The 17030-nt window shown below is 39.4% G+C and overlaps 1 protein-coding gene across 3 annotated transcripts; it reads left to right on the plus strand.

Moving 5' to 3' along the window:
* Nucleotides 1-39: 39 nt before the first annotated feature.
* LOC128263783 (uncharacterized) lies at nt 40-16685 on the plus strand. Of its 3 annotated transcripts, XM_052998986.1 has the most exons (7): nt 40-493; nt 2513-2609; nt 8273-10049; nt 11502-12131; nt 12432-12597; nt 12700-13062; nt 13563-16685. In XM_052998986.1, exons 3-7 carry the CDS (start codon nt 8434-8436, stop codon nt 16212-16214), a joined length of 5427 nt encoding a protein of 1808 aa, XP_052854946.1. In that variant the 5' UTR covers nt 40-493; nt 2513-2609; nt 8273-8433; the 3' UTR covers nt 16215-16685. The 3 variants fall into 3 exon arrangements, with proteins under 3 accessions (XP_052854946.1, XP_052854945.1, XP_052854947.1); XM_052998985.1 differs by lacking the exon at nt 2513-2609; XM_052998987.1 differs by lacking the exons at nt 40-493; nt 2513-2609 and adding an exon at nt 1056-1074.
* Nucleotides 16686-17030: the final 345 nt, after the last annotated feature.

Below are 17030 nucleotides of genomic sequence, written 5' to 3' on the forward strand. Positions count from 1 at the left end.
AGTCGTTCCTAACAGACAATGTTAGGAAAACGTCGAACTAACAGAGAAATGTTAGGAAAACGTCGAACTAACAGAAAGTCAGATCGAGAAAACTTTATGGTGTCGGTTGCTTTTCGTTTCGTGTCGTGTACTTGTATTGTATGAACAGAAAGTTGAAAATGATCATAAATCTCATCCAGAGTTCTGTTTTGATTCCCTCGTTACATCTGAGATCCAGTGCGATTCAATATTCCATTTAACTGCAGAGTGAAACGTGTGTGCCCACTCTGCCCCTCTAAGCCGATGTGCGTGTGTATGTATGCATACACGACAATGTATGCACATACATATGTCTGCATATACATACGAAATTGAAATTATGCAAAATGTGCAATATAATGCGAAGCCAGGTTAAGGAGCAGTGCTTCAAACAAGATATTTATGAAAATGTAACTGTTACGTATATGTGCGAATTCCCTTGTTCTTATCCTGTGCTTAAACCGTCGAACGAAACGTGAGTACATGCCCATGTACTTGCACAAGTATTCTCTACATAAATATATACACGCAAACAAACTTATTTTTGTTGGTCGTGTCGTCGTTCTCTCCTCATTCCTCCACCCCCTCTCCCTCTCCCGCTCCCGCTCCTCTCATTAGCCACATCCACTGTGGATAGCGAAAACAGAAGCAGAAACAGCATCATCTGTAGCGAAACCACAGCCAGGAATACATATGTAAAACAGATACATATATGTACGCATATACATGTGAACAAAAAAACGAGTCGAACGGCGACTAGTCTTTTATCTTTTATTTTGGTATCTGGTCCGTGTGTTTGTGTTTCGTATCCGTGAATCCGAGTCCGAATAGGTGGGCACAGCATAGCATATAAAGAATATTATACGTAAAAATAAATTGATATGTACATTTATGTGTGCACATGCACGTACCCTATGTTTTTGTATTCAACTATGCACATATGTACATATATACGCACATATGTACATATAAAAAGTATGCATTTTTTGAGTAATAGAAAAAATGTCAACAGATCCTTAAGATATTAAAATACATAAGTTCGGTGCGGACGAAGAGGTATGTAACTTGTGTTGTTTAGTCTATCGGTGTATATATGTAAGTCAAAGCGAACGATAAACACACTAAAAACACTAAAAACGTCCAGTAATTTAACCGAAAGTTATATAAGTTACTGAAAGCAGAGCGTCAGCTGTTGTTGGACTGCCTCTTTCTATTTTATTGTCCAGACGACAACCAGACAACCATGGCCCTCCTTCAGAAACTAACATTTTAATAACCGGTAAATTAATATTTCCGAGATATATTTGGGACTTAGAAATATTTTCGATTGAAACGTACGATTATGTGTGTACATGAATACTTCAACCGGAAAGATTTCGGTATCACCCTCGATAGAAACGAAATGAGCAGGCTTGCACCACTTAAAATTTAAATTAGTTTTGTAATTTTTTTTTTTAAGTTATTTTATAGTTATAGGCCAAAAATGTCCAAAGAATTCGATTACCCCTTAAAAACCCGTAAAATCGGTCAATATCCACTTAACTCCACTTTTACCACCCTATGCTTAGCTTTTGTAAAAAAAGAAAGAAACAAGGAACTTTGGCAAGCCGATTTTTCAATACCATTGCATGTACTACGTACTACAAAACTAAATATTCTTTAAAACATCCATATTTCGAATTATTTGCGTATATGTTTAATAACATTGAAGCAATGATGATTTTCAGCTCAAATATTCGATGGTTGCTATGGCAACTATATGATACCGTTTTCCAATTTGAATAAAACTAAAAGCGTAATTCTGAATTATTAAACCATTACAAAATCAAAAAAAAAAAAAGCATAAAAAAAGAATTAAAATTTTTTTTTCATTAATTTTGTAATATTCCGATTGTTCCCATGGGAGCTATATGATATGTCGCCCGATTTTTATCAAATTCAATCCGTTGTTCTAAAATAATAAACTATTACTATATATCTAAAAACTAACAAATAAACTGGAAAACAGCAAAGTTTTATTATATTTTTTCACGATTGTTGCTATGTGAGCTTTAGTGATGCTGATCAAGAATATATATACTTTATAGGGTCGGAGATTTCTCCCTTACTTCACTGCAAGGCGTTATCATATAGGTATATAAAAGAGGGTACATGCAATAATTTAATAGCTAAATTGAACACTTTTTCTAAAAAGTTAAGAATACTTCCTTTAAAACAAAAGTTTCCGAATATTTATATTTCTGTTCTTATCCTGCTCGTTCCGACTTATGAACAAGCTGCAATAGAAAGACAACTTTTGAAAAAGTTACACGCAGTTAGCTTTAAGTCTGAGAGACTAGTTTGCATAGAAACGGACATGTCTAGATCGACCCTCTTAGTGATGCTGATCAACAAAATATATACTCTTCAAACTTCTGCTGAAATTACAATACACTCTGTAAGGGTATAAAAACGGAACTTTGCCCTAAATGTTTGCACATTTTATTCTTTTTAGTGTGTCCGATGTTCTGAGAGCTTAATGCAACTTGGTGAGCTACGGTATCCGGCAAGCTCGAAACTATTACCAAAACAGGATCGAAAACGCGACATTGGTACGACTTTAAACGAAAAAAAAATAGCAAGACCAATTTTTTTTCAACATAAGTAACAAATTTTATAAACACTAATTTAATTTTTAATTAAACAAGAAGGAAAGCAAACTTCGGCAAGCCGAAGTTCAAATACCCTTGCAGCTATTGCATTAATTAAATACTTTTGAAAACATTTAAATTATGATTTACTTGAGTATGTGCTAAAAAAAAACATTGAAACTATGATGATTTGCAGCTCAATTATTAGATAGTTATTTTATATATTTTTATTATTTCTATGGGAGCTATATGCTATAGACGTCCGATTTTGATAAAATTTATACCATAATTCTGAAATAATTAAACATTGCTATATGTCGAAGAACTAAACAAAAAATTAAAAAACAGAAAAGTTATAATTTTTTTTCATTTATTTTTCCGATTGTTCCTATGGGAGCTATATGCTATAGTCGTCCGATTTTGATGAAATTAAAACCGTAATTCTGAAATATTAAACCATTACTATATCTCGAGGAACTGAACAAAAATTCAAAAACAGCAAAGTTATAATTTTTTTTCATTTATTTTTCCGATTGTTCCTATGGGAGCTATATGCTATAGTCGTCCGATTTTGATGAAATTTAAACCGTAAATCGGAAATATTTTACCATTACTATATGTCGAAGAACTAAACAAAAAATTAAAAAACTGCAAAGTTATAATTTTTTTTCATTTATTTTTCCGATTGTTCCTATGGGAGCTATATGCTATAGTCGTCCGATCCGGCTCGTTCCGACTTATATACTACCTGCAATAGAAAGACAACTTTTGGGAAAGTTTCATGCAGATAGCTTTAAAACTGAGAGACTAGTTTGCATATAAACGGGCGGACAGACGGACAGACGGACGGACAGACGGACAGACGGACATGGCTAGATCGACTCTACTAGTGATGCTGATCAAGAATATATATACTTTATAGGGTCGGAAACGTCTCCTTCACTGCGTTGCAAACTTCTGACTGAAATTATAATACCCTCTGCAAGGGTATAAAAAGCTTTGAGGAGTTATTAAAAGAAATGTCAAAAAATGCGAAAGTCAGCGAAACGTGGCGAGTAATTTGGAAACCAAAACTGTTAAACCATATTAAAAAAAAAAATGTAGTTTTCAGATTTTAGTCTTTATTTTGATATATTATATTTATTTGTTTTATTTCCAAGATGTAACAAAAATTTCTACTTAAGCTCAAAGAAGTTGGGTCGACTTAAATCAAATTTTGAAATTCGAAAAGCGGAATTGTTTGTCCATTTTTTGCCCAACAATTATTTTTTTTGCCCACCTCCAGTTTTGAAAATAAATAAATTTCAAAAATTTTCGAAAACCTATAAGCCGATGTCTGCCTTGTCTTTATTCTATTTTTTCAATATTTTATTTATGGGTTTTTTAATATTATAAATATGAGGCTTGTAATATTAATTTCGGATCGTCAATGGTATTAAAATCGGCTCGCCAAAGATATCATAAAATGATCGCAAGCGATCCGGTTAAAATTGCTTCATTCTACGGTGTATTGATGTTTACCGATGTTTACTCGGTGTTTACTATATATTTACTCAATATTTGGCGTATCGATATACATGGGATAAGGAACTAGCATCACTAACAAAAGGAAACAACAACAAAAGACAGCTGGCAAACGAAGCCGGGAGGCTTAGGATTTTCATTAAAATTGTAGTTTCATTAAATGGGTACTAGCTGCACTCAAGTCGATATCGTCTAATTCCCTGTTTATTTTCTTTGATTTGATCAGTTTCAACAAACTTTTGCTTTTCCTTGACAAATCAAAACAAAGAACTGCTGTACAGACGCAAAAAAACTTTAGCCACGTGTCAAGGAAACTGTTTGGCACACATAACCTAGCACAATAAGCTGACTATGAAGGGCGCCCAAAAAGCCAGGGCTGGCTTAAAAAATATTTTTAAATATAAATATTTGGCCATTTCAATAACGGAATTTAAATGAAAATTAACTTAATATAACAAAATAACTTTAGACTTTATGCCACATAAGAAAGAACGCTACAGTCTAGTTACCCGACTACCCGTTACTAAGCTCACAGAATTTCAAGCTTAACATTCCCCATTAAGGGGTAACCCACGAAAAAAGACAATTTTTGGATTTACTTTAATGAAAGTAATTAATATGTGTTGTAATATTTTGATGATAATGTAAGTTTTCCACTTTATTTTAAGATTTTTTGTTTTGCAAAAATATTGAGAAATAATGGGACTATAAGCTGTCTGTCAACTTCCGAATACCCAAGCTCGTTCACCATGTACAAAAACAGGTGGTAATCACTTGGTGCGAAATACGGACTATACGGTGGATGCAAAAGAATTTCCCATCCGAGCTCTGGTAGTTCTGGTGCGTCACCTCTTCGGCCTCTGATGATCAAAGATGGCCTCCTCTGCATGAGTGCTACCTTCAAGCGGTCCAGTTGTTGGGAGTACGGGTTCGAATAGAGCGTTTGACCATAGGGGAGCTGCTCATAGTGGATGATTCCCTGCCAATCCCACCAGACACACAGCAAAGTCTTCCTGGCCGTCAACCGAGCTTGGCCACAGTCTGGCCTTTAATTTTATTCAAATCGTAGAACGATATCATAACATAGCTGCCATAGGAACAGTCGAATAATTTAGCTGAAACTCATTATAGCTTTAATGTTTTTAACATATTCGCATAGAAATCAAAATTAAGATGTTTTAAAGATTAATTCATTTTAACAATAACTGCAAGGATATATAAATTTCGGCATGCCGAAGTTTGCTTACTTTCGGGTTATTTATTTCTTCGAGATGTAGTTCAATAAATTTTAAATATTTCAGAATTACGGTTTAAATTTTATTAAAAAAGGAAGACTGTATCATATAGCTCCCATGGGAACAATAGGAATATTAAAAAAATAAATTTAAAAAAAAATGAAACTTTTATTTTTGAATATAGTAATAATTTGATAGTTCAGATATACAATTTTAATTTAATTTAAATCGGAATACGATATCATATAGCTGCCATAGAAACGATCGAATAATTGAGCTGAAAACATAAATGTTTTAAGCATATACGCATATATATCGAAATTTTAGTGTTTTCAAGAATATTTAATTTTTGCAATAGCGCTGCAATGGTATAAAAGCTTCGGTTTGTCAAAGTTTTCTTCCTTCCTGGTTTTGCTTAAATTTGTGACAATTCAAAAGTAAACAAAGCCAGATCAGCTGTTTGTGCCATTCACATGTCGTTGTAGCAATGCCATCAGGTACATTTGATATCGGCAGTTTTCAAAAATGTGGTTTTGAGAAAATCGCGTTTAAAGTTTTAGGTGCAGCGATGTAAGCCTGCGAGCGGTCGCTTTTTAGAACGTTCAAAAAAACTATAAAAGCAAGAGATTTTGGATTTAAAATGCAGATACGAGTATTTCTTACGCAGCGCACTTTTATTTCAAAACGGGTCCACGCCCACTGTAACGCCTACAAATCGCGAAACGCTGAACGGCACTCTGAGACATGTTAGATTTATGAAGTCCTCCGCTCTGCTGCGCTTCTGTTAAAATTGTTAAAAATAGGTGGTTACAGATTTCTATAAAAAACAAGAAAGGAAGCAAACTTCGGCAAGCCAAAGTTCATATACCCTTGCAGCTATTTCAAAAACTAAATACTCTTGAAAACGTTAAAATTATGATTTACTTGCGTGTATGTTTAAAAATATGATGATTTGCAGCTATGATAATTTGCAGCTTAATTATTTGATAGTTCCTATGGCAGCTGTACGATTGTTCCTATGGGAGCTATATGCTATAGTCGTCCGATTTTGATGAAATTTAAACCGTAGTTCTGAAATATTTAACCATTACTATATCTCAAAGAAATAAACAAAAAATTAAAAAACACCAAAGTTAGAATTTGTATAATTTATTTTTTCGATGGGAGCTATATATGCTACAGTCGTCCGAACCGGCTCGATCCGACTTATATACTACCTGCAATAGAAAGACAAATTTTGGGAAAGTTTCATGCAGATAGCTTTAAAACTGAGAGACTAGTTTGCGTAGAAACGAACGGACAGACGGACGGACAGACGGGCAGTCGGACATGGCTAGATCGACTCTCCTAGTGATGCTGATCAAGAATATATATGCTTTATAGGGTCGGAGATGTCTCCTTCACTGCGTTGCAAACTTCTGACTGAAATTAAACCGTAAAATTTAATCAAAATCGGACGACTATATCATAGCTCCCATAGAAATAATAAAAATATATAAAATACCTATCTAATAATTGAGCTGCAAATCATCATAGCTTCAATGTTTTTAAACATATACGCAAGTAAATCATAATTTTAATGTTTTCAAAAATGTTTAGTTCTTGCAATAGCTGCAAGGGTATATGAACTTCGGCTTGCCGAAGTTTGCTTTCTTTTTGTTTTTTTTTTAACTTCGTGTAGTGTACAGTGAACAATTTCGTTTTTTTAGTTCAATATTGTTTTCACACGACTACAGTGTGTTCGATATTGTATATGTACATATTGGCACGCGGGTTGTATACTGCTGGTAACTGTATATTTCGTCTCACGCATACCATCTCTTGAACTAACACAAACTCGCAATTGGAGCTTTTTCGAGAGTGCGTACTCATTTGGCCGTTGTTTTTGATTTTGCTAAACTTTCTGGTACAGTAGTTTGGACACATGCATATGTAAGCACATACATATGCATGTACATGTGGACCCATACACATAAGTGCAAGTACGTGCACACACTCAGAGCTTGCACTGCCATTTTTCGGTCCGTTGCATTTTGGGGTTTTGCTAAATATTATGTGTATGCATATTTCTATCAAAGGTATTTACTAGTCCCGAAAGGAACCTTATACACACATATGCATATTATTATCAAGAAAAGTAGTGTCTCCTCGAAATAGATTTAAAAGTCCTTAATGGGGTTATTTACAGGCACTATTCAAAGTCAAGTGTGCATAATCAGGTGTGTCCCAAAAAACTCATGAGGTTTTTTAGGCATTGCTTTCAAAAACAACAGAAACCAGGAGGGACGCTGTACTCGCTGTATATTGTGTTTGGCGACTTGATAACTGCCGCACCGCAGGGTCAACACAACAAGCTAATAGTGGGCAGCACAATCGCCCCTTCCTTTTGTTCTTCCAAATATAAAAACTTTGTTTTTTTTTTAAATATATAACTAGTTTTCTAACATATTAGAAAACAATTAACTTACGCTACATAGCAAGAATCTCCGTGTTAAATCCGAAATCTCAGGCACTTGTATCATAGTTACCGAGGTCTCGACGTTCAAACGCACGAACTGACAGACAGGCGGACAGGCAGAAACGGCTAGATTGACTCGCCATTGATCCTGACCAAGAATACATTTACTTTATATGGTCACCCTAGCTATTGGTTTATTTTATTTTTTGTTTTCTAACGTCCATTATACCGTTGCAGGGGGTGTTTTTATTATTTTGGTGAGATTGACGCAGTGAAAAAGAATTTCTGACCCTATATATATATATACATATATTCTTTATAAAGTCGGAACCCTTCCTTCTGCCTGTACCCTATTACTCTACTACTATATTTGATTTACTTATTTGTGTATTACATTTTATTTTCAGGCATGCTTTTAGCGCATCTGGCACTTAACACACTTGACGAAAGTAATTTGATTGGAGCTAGGAATCTAGAAATAGTATACGAAGGATTGTTTTTGATGCTATTGGAAATGATCGATTGCAACCGTAGATTTTCTCCTAAATGGACGATTTATAAATAGGAGATGCAAGTGGAAAGGAAAAACATCCCACTGATAAGTAGTTCCTTCACTTACGCGCCTACAGTAGCTTCATTAATCTTAGGAATAGTTCCAATACAAGCAGCCAGATCTTTTGCTGCCTTACAGGATTTAATCAGCGTTTTGCAGGCTTTCAAATTTTCACTGACTGATCAATCCACAGTGCAGAGGGCAGCGAAACCCGTTAGCACTGTAATGGCATCAAATGTGGATGAAAGCTTGGCCCCGTCAGATGGAACAGTGCCGACATTGACGCCATCAACTCCATACCTTACAAATTCAGAAAAAAGCCACAATGACGAACCAGACAAGTATGTCTCTGGCCTGCCTAATAGTCGCAAACGCCTGAAGCTGTCCAATCTTGAACTAAGCAGCAGCCAGGGAGATGATGTGTGCAATCCAATCAATGACCCTGACTTGGTCCCAAACGCAAGAAAGTCAGAGAACAAGCCAAATGAAATGGAAAAGCACCTGCCAAGCCACTGCAATATCGTCGTTGAGGGGTCATTATCCGTGGATAGCTCAGAGAAGAAAAGTCCAGAGAAAATGGTGCCATTCGATAACGACTGTTACGTGCCCCCAGAGCAGGCATTGGTCACTAGCGTGGAGCTAGTAGTTCCAGCTCCTCAGACCTCTTCGTCAAGCATAGCGGACAGGCAGTCCGAGGAGCCAAGGCAAGGCTCCCTGGGAGAATCGTCGGCAGCATCGTCATCGACCGTTGATGCCAAACTGCAGTACAGTACGGCTGGTCTGTACAACTCTAGTAGTTCCACAAGTATATTAGCAAACAATAAAATCGATGGTTGTGTAAATGACTCTTCCAATTTGAACATAAGAATTCCTACTAAGTTAGCAGTAACGACAGAAACGGGTGATATTTTGCTGGATGATAGAAGGACTTCCTTATGGACGCCTCACCATGACCAGTCTGGGCAGTCTGGGCAGTCTGGGCAGTCCCAGTCCCAGTCCCAGCAGCACACAGAGTCAGCGTCCAGTGAGAGTAAACAAGAATATGTGAATGCTACCCCGGAACTGTCATACCAGCATCAGCATCGTCACTCGGAACTTTTGCTTCAAATCGAGAAGGAAAGCTCTGGAGCGGGTGTATTTTTGCAAGCGATTCCAATGCCATTGCAGCACCACCACGACAATGCGACGCAGGAGCAATATGGCCAGACAGAAACGCCTTCTGCCATGGATAGCCAGTTGCATAATAATTTTTATACACAGATGATTCAGCAGCAGCATCTTCCACAAAACCACCATCAGCAAAGCATGCATGAACACAGTCCTCGACATCAGCAGCATGCAAGTTACTCCAGCTATATCTCTCACTATCAGAATTCTCCCTTGTTTGGCACACATCAAAGTGATCACCACCAACGTCAGCACCAACAGCATCAAAATGCCATGGAGTGCCATGGGCATTTACATCAACCGGCCCTTATTTCACAGCAACACCAACACCATTTGCAGCATGAACAGCAGCAAATTCACCAAAACCAACATCAATCGACACAGCAACAACAGCCATTGCGCGAAACGTACCATGATCTTATTATGGATGATTTTCACGAAGAACCCAGCGCAGCATTCAAATTGTAAGTAGTAATTTTTGTAGTGATTAAACTCATATACTTCGGCCAGCCGAAGCCTGAAGATTAACCTTTCATCTTGTTGATGTCGTCTTAAACCAATCATACATTTAAATCTTTTTTTCGCATGTAGAAAACAATTTTTTACTCCAGTTTTAGTGGTGAACGGGCTTTTATTAGCCAATGTATTGAATTCCAGTTTTAAATTTAGTTCCGATGTGTTTACCCCAAGTAAGTCGTCTATGCAGATGGACTACACGATTTGTTACTTCAGTTGTTTGTGGAATATTGATGTTGTTCAGAGATAGTGAAATGCAAGTTTGTCTGTTTCGGGTAAAGGTGACGTGTTTGCACTTTTGATCGTTTACATGTATGCGCCAATCTGCTAGCCATTTGTTCAAAAGCACGAGATGATCTGGCGAGTTTTGCGTTGCTCTTTCAGGACTTAAAGTGGCAGTATCATCAGCAAATGTTGATGTTGTTGCAAGTTGTCGGTAGATTTGCAGTGTTAGTTGGTACACGGTCCCATCACGCTACCATCGTACTGGAAAACTTCTTTGGTGCAGACATGACGCAAGTTTTTTTAAATATCTTTGATAGACACGACATGTGGCTAATTGGCTGGGGCTTGTCCTTACCGCCTTTACGGGTTGTTGTGATGATAGACTTTCTCCATTGTTGAGGATAATAACCCCATTTCATCATGCTGTTAAGTATTATGGTGAGAAAATTTACTGCACAGCTCGGCAATTCTATGATTACTAAAGGGACTCTTGTAACTTCTTCTGACAATAACTTCATAGGTGGAGAAGTTTCAGGATTGTGGATTATTGGGAACTCAAATCTATTCTTTTCTAGATGGATGGCAAATGTATTTTCGCCCTCTTCGTTGCTGAAAGCCCAATCTCTTGCTTACGTATGTAAGGGTGATTCACTATCGACTGGTGGACACTAGCTTGTCTTAGCTTTCCACTGGAGAGTATCTCCAAAAAGTATACGGATACCTGAGTTCGATTTCTCTCATCTTCCAGGACTTTGCGTAGTAGGTAGTTCGATGCAGGTGATCTATGGGCTTGCCACTCTCGCCGAAGCCTTCTCTTATTGCACAGCAGTTCTTCAATAAGAAGAAGCACCACTGCTTTGATGTGTTGTGTAGCCAGTGAAACAACAGGCACCAACGCTCCTATTGAGCTGCATTTGTCTTTTTTAAAGGAAATGATTGGGCAGCCATCAATATGGGTAACTTACATACTTTCTGTGTTTTTTTATGGCGTCACTTTTTTTCTCTGCTTCTGCTGAATTCCTCCTAGAACTGCCTATTCTTCCATCATCAAAATAATCCATAACGCGTTATACTTGAAGTCATTTTTGAAACGAATGGTGCATTGCTCAAAAATAATAGATATAAAGTTTGGCTTATGAGCTGATAAAACAATATTTTTTAAATTATTTTTTCAGAACGCTCTCCCCTAGCACTGCAAAACCTGAAAATCAAGATGATGGGTATGAGACTAGTGCCGGCGACGTTTTAACCCCGAACTCTCATAGTTCGTCCGCCCACTCGGTTACGCCTCAACATCAAATGCAACACCCTAACATCGTGCTTATGTCGCAGAACCAGAAGAAGCCTGATGAGCTGATATTGGCAAAGAATCCTCTGACTGGTGAAGCCCACACTGACCCCAATGTATCTTCATCCAGCGGCAACCAAGTGCAGGTCTCCGCCTCCCAGACGCAAATCGAGCTGAGTGGGGGCTCGCGTTGCCCCAGTCATGCCTCTGTTGTCGATCCCTACAGTTTCATGGGTGAGGAAATGCGCATGCACTCGGCAGCCCATCGCCACATGGACACTGTGAGTACTGGAACGACGGGCTACGCGTCAGTACCATCGTCAAATGGTACTCCAGAGTGCATACCCGGAGGAATGTACCAACACCCTCAGCACAGTACAATTATTTTGGAGCAAACTGATAACGCTCAATGCGGCTTGCATCCCAAGCCAACGCCAAAGAAAAGAGGGCGCAAAAAAAAGTTGGTTGCCGACAATACTGAAACCACGCAATTATCAACACCAACGACTCAACAGGAGTAAGTAAAACGTTCTTCGCTGAAATAGATATGACACCTTTAAGTTATTCACAAAATTCAACATTTAAGTTATTCACAAATTAAGCACACAAAAAAAATAATAAAAATATGCTTAAAAAGCTGATTTTTCTTTGTATATTTTAGTTAATTATAATTAATTTGGTTATGAAACCAAAAGAAAATTTTTTGCGGCCCTGTTTTTATCGACTTGCTGTTAGTGCAACGTACGAACCTTTTTAGGACTTTCACAAAAGACTTTACTTAGTTTAATGGAACATATGTGTTGTTATTACTTTCTAGCACATCTGGCGGAACTTCAGTCTGCGAAGACGGTGCTGGTGATCTATTGCAAGCCATGAAACCCAAGGAACGCAAAAAGCATGACCGGTTCAATGGAATGTCCGAGGAGGAAGTGATTAAACGGACAATTCCAGATCATCTGTGTGATAATCTTGATATCGTTATAGTGAGTTGTAAATTTCGGATGTCTATACGAAAAAACGTTTACAATATAGGCAGAGACCAATAATAGTAATAACGATTGACTTTTCCCTCCAACGCCTTGCAGGTCGGAATAAATCCTGGCTTGTTTGCCGCATACAAGGGTCATCACTATGCAGGGCCAGGTAACCACTTCTGGAAGTGTCTTTACTTGGCGGGCCTCACACAGGAGCAGATGAGTGCCGACGAAGATCACAAACTGCTAAAGCAGGGAATCGGATTTACTAACATGGTGGCGCGAGCCACAAAGGGATCAGCCGACCTAACAAGAAAGGAGATAAAGGAGGGCAGTCGAATCTTACTGGAAAAGCTACAGAGGTTTCGTCCAAAAGTAGCCGTTTTCAATGGAAAACTAATATTCGAGGTGTTTTCAGGAAAAAAGGAATTTCATTTTGGTCGCCAACCTGATCGCGTCGATGGCACCGACACCGTAAGTTCTAGTTCTAAAATACTTCTAGAAGAAACCTCGTTATACGTTTTAGTTAAAAAATGATAACTTTTTGTATATATGCTTGTATATCCTTGCAGAGGGTGTTATAATTTCAGTGAGAAGTTTGCCACGCAGTGAAAGAGACATTTCCGACACTATATAGTATATATGGTCATGATCAGCATCACTAAAAGAGTCGATCTCGCCATGTCCGTCTGTCCGTCCGTTTCTACGCAAACTAGTCTCCCAGTTTTAAAGCTATTGCATGCAAATTTTTCAAAAGTTGTCTTTTTATTGCAGCCGGATAAGAATAATTGAGAAGAAAGGAACAAAATTAGAACTTTATTGTATTTTGTTCTTCGGGATAAAAAAAAAATGCAACGCTGTTAAATGAGTTAAAAATTATTAAATTATTGCATGTACCCCCTCCCACACATATAGTAATGCCCTGCAATTTTCTTTGTGCCGCTCCATTAAGTAAACCATTTATTGTATTGCAGTATATTTGGGTGATGCCCTCATCATCAGCACGTTGTGCGCAACTGCCCCGTGCTGCCGACAAAGTGCCGTTTTATGCGGCCCTGAAAAAGTTTCGCGACTTTCTAAACGGGCAGATACCGCACATTGATGAGTCGGAGTGCGTCTTTACTGACCAGCGCATCCGGCAGTGTAGCGAGCAACATCAGACGGAAGCCAGCGGAAATATTAAGCAAACACACCAATCTTCCATGGGCGATCACCACGCGGGTCTAGCTTTCGTTGGTAACTGTGGTCCAAGCGCAGGGGCTGCGGAGTGTGGAAATGATATTTCTGTCGCCGAGGATTCCGATCAAGTTCAATCAGACAAAATGATGCCTCACATGAATGCCAGTGCGGCACCATCTAGTAACTGCACTGATCGGGGATCCTTTCCCTATGCGGGTGACGATAGACCCATGATAACCACATCCAATCAGAATCCCACCCCGAATGAAAGTACTTACTTGTCTGTGTTTGGTGCGCAGCAGTCTCTGCCACAGCAGCCACTAGAGAAGAAAAAACGAGGCCGTCCAAAGAAGATAAAGGGTCAAGATATGATTGATCATACCGCAGGCAGCAAACTCACCATAGGCGGACAGCATATGCCCCATCACGACTTCAACAATATTCTCAACCTGTCGGTAATCTCTGGCGGTAGCAGCATTGAGACTCCGAAAAAAAAGCGGGGCCGGCCAAAGAAACTGAAACCCGCTATTGACAACATGATGACAGTCAAACCGCTTCAACACGGCAACTCTAATCCAAGCACTGGAGCAGGGTTGTCAGTAAGCTCAATGCATCCACTCTCCATGGAGCACATAGCAGCGTCCCCCCAGAGCAATCATCAAATGCCGCCTAGTTTGTACAACACCCCGCCACCGTCGCACCTTTTGTACACGGCGTCGGCATCTCCGATGGCGTCCCCCGCCCTCAATTGCAATTACACCCAAGTGCATGGCCATGGAACTCCGCCGGTAGGGCAACCAAATTCCGTTGCTCAGGGCACATCACCCAACATCGATCCGCAGATCGAACACTTGTCACCGCAGAAAAAAAATCAGCATGGGAACCTGGAGGTCGGGCTAGACATGCGGGATCAACCTCACTTGGGTGAAACACCTCCTCCGAGCTCGCCAAACATGTGCACCGCCGTCGATTTTGAACCACCAGACGAGCACTCCAGTTCCCAGGTGCGTCCAGGGGAGCACACTAAAGCGCCTGAATTGGGCCAACAGCAACCGCAACCGCAATTAACGGATAAAGACCAGTATGATAGTCCGGCGCACGATGCCGAGGTGAATTCAGCTCATCCTCACGAACACTACCAACAGTGGCTATCACCGCATCCCCATCAAAGCCACCAACCAGCGCAGAGTCTGACACAACAGCACCTGCATCACCCCATGCAGCATTTCCATCAGGAGCAGGCGGAGAACTGGCAGCGCTACGAGGAGCCGAATTCGAATCCCTACATGCTGATTTCCGCACACCACCAGCATCTGGGCCCACGCTTGGGAAATCAAATCCATCAGAATTCTTCTCAAACAGGTCTCATCGGGTCAGATGTGGCTCGTAAAAGCTTGTGCGGCCTCGAGTCGCTGGTGGATCAAATACCAGCAATAAGGGAGCACGAGTGCAGCAACCTATCTTCGGCGACAGCAGCGGCTGCTGCGGCTGCTGTTGAGAGTCGTTTGTTGGGTTTGCAGCACCAGCATCAACAACAGCAACATCAGCAACAACAGCAACATCAGCAACAACAGCAACATCAGCAACAACAGCAACAACAGCAACATCAGCAGCAACAACAGCAACATCAGCAGCAACAACAGCAGCAACAACAGCAACAGCAACATCAGCAGCAGCACCTACAACAACAACAACAACAACAACAGCAACCAAAACGTTGTAATCAAGAGAGTCCGGTGCAGGCGGAAGCATGTAGACCTACAAGAGAGAACAGCAATGTGAGCAACAACAATTTTTCGGTAAGCAGTCTGGCTGCTTCCGCATCGACTGTAAGAAGTGACAACGATGCTATATATGGAAACAGTGGCGAAAATCGAGGCAACAGCGAAAGCGGCAACAGTAACAACAACTGTAGCAACAGCATCGAATATCCCATTCACAGCCACAGCCCGTCCGGTTATCCTCATCACGCCTCTCATCTGATCGGTAGCGCCCTTGGGGTAACTATGGGGAACTCGGAGCCGAATCCCCATTCGCTGCCCCATCCTCTGCCGCCTCCGCACTCACATCCGCATCCAATGTATATGGATCAAGCACACCACGTGGCACATATCCCCCCCGTAAATGTGAACTCAATGTACGGTCCACCTGCATATGGATCACATCCACAGCATAACACTGGAGAGTATGCTGCTGCACACGGCCACTATAGTCTCGGCAGTGCCGCTCAGTCGACTGTGCCAGCTAGCACAGCGACTTTGCATGTGCCGAGCCCCAATTATCCGTTTGGACACAATCCATATAGTCACACCCCGCCGCAGGCGAATTACCCAAGCTATACTCATCCACATACTCACCACCATTCACACCATAGTCATCCCTCGCATCACTTGAGCGTATTTGATCACCTGAAGCCGTCCGACATAGGTGGGTACGGCAGTTTTTGATTAAAGAAACAGCAAGATGATCCACACCAACCGATAACGTAATCAGAATCAGAATCGGAACGATCCGAATACAGCGACTTGATGTGAATGTAAATCGTTAACTCTTACGATTTCGCGTCCCGCCGCATCTCAGCAATATTTATCAATCTCCGGCTTTGCCGATACTAATTTAAGGAATTTTTAGATCTTATATATACAATAAGATAACCAAAGACTCCGCCTAAAATACTTATTTAAGCGTTACTTTCTTAAATTATAAACTACTACATATGATAATGTTTACTTAAATTATATACGTAACTTACAGGAAAATCGATATCGAAATATTTTTTTGTACTTAATATCAATTATTTTAAACTTACTTTATTTTACTCCCACATAAATATTGCATAACTTACTCGTAAATAATAAAGTTTCAAAACAATATTCAAACGGACCCAGGCTTAAATCTGTGGCCCACATAGCACTTTATTTTACAGTTTCCAACCCAACAGCTGTTTCGCGTCTAATTATAAAATGTGTTAATTTTATTTAAAGATGTAATGATTAAAGCTGACAAAATAGTTATCCCGGATCTGAACAAGTCTCTAATAATTGATAAGAAATACGTACGTAACAATAATGGAAGAAATTCTGATTAATAAAGTGACAATTTTAAAGTAATTTCCTGAAAAAATAACAAACTTTTATAAAATGTATCCTCTTAAGTTCCGGTTATCGCAAAAGGGTCAATTGCTTAATCTATCGTCAAATTTTATGCTCGGGTTTTGGCAAATCGTGTGATTATAATTTTTAAACGATTAAGAAATATTTGAT

The sequence above is a fragment of the Drosophila gunungcola genome, unplaced genomic scaffold (genome assembly GCF_025200985.1).
Source record: "Drosophila gunungcola strain Sukarami unplaced genomic scaffold, Dgunungcola_SK_2 000018F, whole genome shotgun sequence".
Classification (NCBI taxonomy): domain Eukaryota; kingdom Metazoa; phylum Arthropoda; class Insecta; order Diptera; family Drosophilidae; genus Drosophila; species Drosophila gunungcola.